This window comes from Montipora foliosa, chromosome 10 (genome assembly GCF_036669935.1).
Source record: "Montipora foliosa isolate CH-2021 chromosome 10, ASM3666993v2, whole genome shotgun sequence".
In the NCBI taxonomy this organism is placed as follows: Eukaryota; Metazoa; Cnidaria; class Anthozoa; order Scleractinia; family Acroporidae; genus Montipora; species Montipora foliosa.
Genome location: NC_090878.1, coordinates 23,925,797 through 23,928,296, shown reverse-complemented (window position 1 = coordinate 23,928,296; position 2,500 = coordinate 23,925,797). Strand labels below are relative to the sequence as shown.

Below are 2,500 nucleotides of genomic sequence, written 5' to 3'. Positions count from 1 at the left end.
CTCAACAGGGAGGGTTTAACCGATTTAGCCAATGATGTGGGGGTACCGTCAGAGTTAGGAAACCAAAAAATATCTTTAAATTACATTTCTCAGTTTAGTGATTTAAACAAATCTAAGCGATGATATTGTTGAGGTGACGGAAGACTGGTCACTGCTAATCTTGAACTGCCGTTGGCGAGGGAATCATTACCTTCTTGGCCCTCTGAAACGTGTTTTGGAAGAAGGTAAAAACTTTATTTCAACAAGTCTTTGCGAGAATAATTTAACATGTGATGTCATTGTCTATTACTTACATCCTCTCTTGTTACTTACCATTGCTAATCATTTAACATGTGATGTAATCGTCTATTACTTACATCCTCCCTTGTTACTTACCATTGCTTTTATCATCTCCTGTGCCTGTCATGTAGATAGGAAGTAATGTGACAAGGAGGACAGCCACAGTTATCAGAGCAACAGCAGTCAGTAGGAACACTACCAATCGCCGATTAAGGCCGGAGGAAGGTACAGCGTTTACTACATACTTGTTTCGTTTCACATTTCTCTTCTTCAGAGAGGTCGCCATTCTAACCTCAGATTTTCCTGGACGTAGACAATCGGAGACGGCGATGGATTGCTGTTCGAGCACAAAAATACCTTCATTGAGTATAAAGATGTACACCCATGCACGTGAGGTAAGAGGAAAGAAATGCAAACATGAACAGTAGAGCACGATTTTGAAATATCTGTTTGCTGATATGCACACAGCTTGAGACGTAATCCGATAGAAAATCGATCAAAAACCTTATACCAGAATGGCTTTAAGTATATTACAGTCTTTTTCGTATTTTCTAAAAGCTTAAGATATAATCAGTTGTCTGAGGTAACACCAAAAACAATTTTCCAAGGGAGCTCATGAATATCTATATCAAAGCTCAGGAAAATTGCGCAACCACAGGTAAAATTTGATCATTGATCATGCAGTTTCATTTCACCAGTACTTTCAAATGCTTCATATGAACTTCAAAATCTGTTTTCGACATTTAGTGTTGTTGGCAATGATTTCTTTAGAGAAGACATTTAAAACAGTCGCACAGAAGTTTTCAATACAATTTAAATAATCTTGGTACAAGGCTTTTGTCCGCTCGCTACTCGAACTTGTGGTGGATTCCTTCTTAAAACTCTTATTTCACCCCGAATTCAGTAGTCCCTCCTCCTGTTCGCGCATGTAACCATCAGCGACTGCATGTGTTTTGAAGATGTATATTGTGCATAGTCGGGTTGAAATTTATAATAACACGAGCGCGTGACTTGCTCGTCATTTTACTTTTGTTGTGTTAACTGGTGTTAATCAATATTAATGGTAGATAAGTACCTTTATGGTAGCAAAACACGCCCAAAACAGCGAAACAGATCAAAAGGGCATTGTTTCTTGGTGTTTTCATGATTGCTCAAACCACATTATTAGAATTCATTATTTGTATACCGTAACTTCAGCTTTTTTATCAGTCTTGTTTTAAGTGACCAGAGTTATACTAGCTAGCCTACCTGCACTACTATAATAGCAATATATAAATATGAGCACGAGTTTAATGTTTATTATGATGAGGTCTATTTTTGGTTTGTTTTTCACTTCTCTAAATATCAATGGGTTGATTTTTTTTACTATTTGCTGAAACGATGTCGAAGGTTTGCACGAAAGCGGCTTGCACACCTTCATATTCAAATACCTCTTGTTTTTCACGGAACTAAAACCTTAAAAGCAGTTTGCTGTGTACCAGTGATATAACACACGTTTCAGCAGTTTGTTACCTCGCCTATTAGTAGCGGATAAGGTGTTAAATGATTTAAATAACTGTATAGAAAAATAAACTACAGATCTTTCCACGATCAAGCTAATACAGTTGTTTTTTAAGAACGACATAAATCGGCCACACCCAATAACTCATGTCTGACTGAGCCCTTGAAAAAAAAGTATAATCTATTCTCTCATGTTTTTGAACACATTTCGTAGTGTGATGTGAACTCTTATCTAACTTTTGAAACGCATTAATCTAGTGATTCCCTAGAAATACATGAAAAGATAGTAACTGTTTTAAGTGTGTCTCAGTTTGTCTAGGTCGCAACTGTGATAATTTGGAACACGGAGAGCATACCTTAAATCAGTTTTAGGGAGGCTCGATTCAGTTTCAACGCTTCCAAGTGATGCTCTTATTTGAAGGATCGGCACCACAAGGTTGTATCATGTATTGCCAATATTGTGGTACCAAATGAAACGCAAATAATTGCTGAACAAGGTACAGTCATTATTGTGACGTAATATGTCACCGTGGCAACGGGCAAGCCCTGTAAAAACACCCCATTTTTTGTCTTTAGTTGCTTATATCTCTAAAACGAACTCGGTGACCCCTATTTTTTTATTTCAGAAAAGTAATCAGAAGGGCATGTTGAAGCTTTCTGCAAAGTTTTAGAAAATTCTGTACTGCAGATTCAGAGTTTGTTCACAGAAAGACAAAAAAAT

The 2,500-nt window shown here is 37.1% G+C and overlaps 1 protein-coding gene and 1 long non-coding RNA gene across 6 annotated transcripts in view; one reads left to right on the top strand and one right to left on the bottom strand.

The window, feature by feature from the left end:
- The window catches only part of LOC137972955 (cartilage intermediate layer protein 1-like), a 21,281-nt gene that overhangs the window by 18,212 nt on the left and 569 nt on the right, over positions 1 to 2,500 (bottom strand). For 2 of the 5 annotated variants that reach the window (XM_068819645.1, XM_068819644.1), the window contains exon 2: positions 376 to 616. In XM_068819645.1, coding sequence (XP_068675746.1) covers positions 376 to 565 — 190 coding nt within the window. In that variant the 5' untranslated portion in view covers positions 566 to 616. Of the gene's footprint in view, positions 1 to 375; positions 617 to 1,089; positions 1,331 to 2,135; positions 2,234 to 2,500 lie in introns of those variants that run through there. The other 3 variants (XM_068819641.1, XM_068819643.1, XM_068819642.1) reach the window with 3 other exon arrangements.
- LOC137972956 (uncharacterized) overlaps positions 401 to 2,500 on the top strand; it is a 6,568-nt gene continuing 4,468 nt past the window's right edge. Inside the window, exons 1-2 of the long non-coding RNA XR_011117137.1 lie at positions 401 to 504; positions 593 to 674. This is a non-coding gene — a long non-coding RNA (uncharacterized lncRNA). The remainder of the gene's footprint in view (positions 505 to 592; positions 675 to 2,500) is intronic.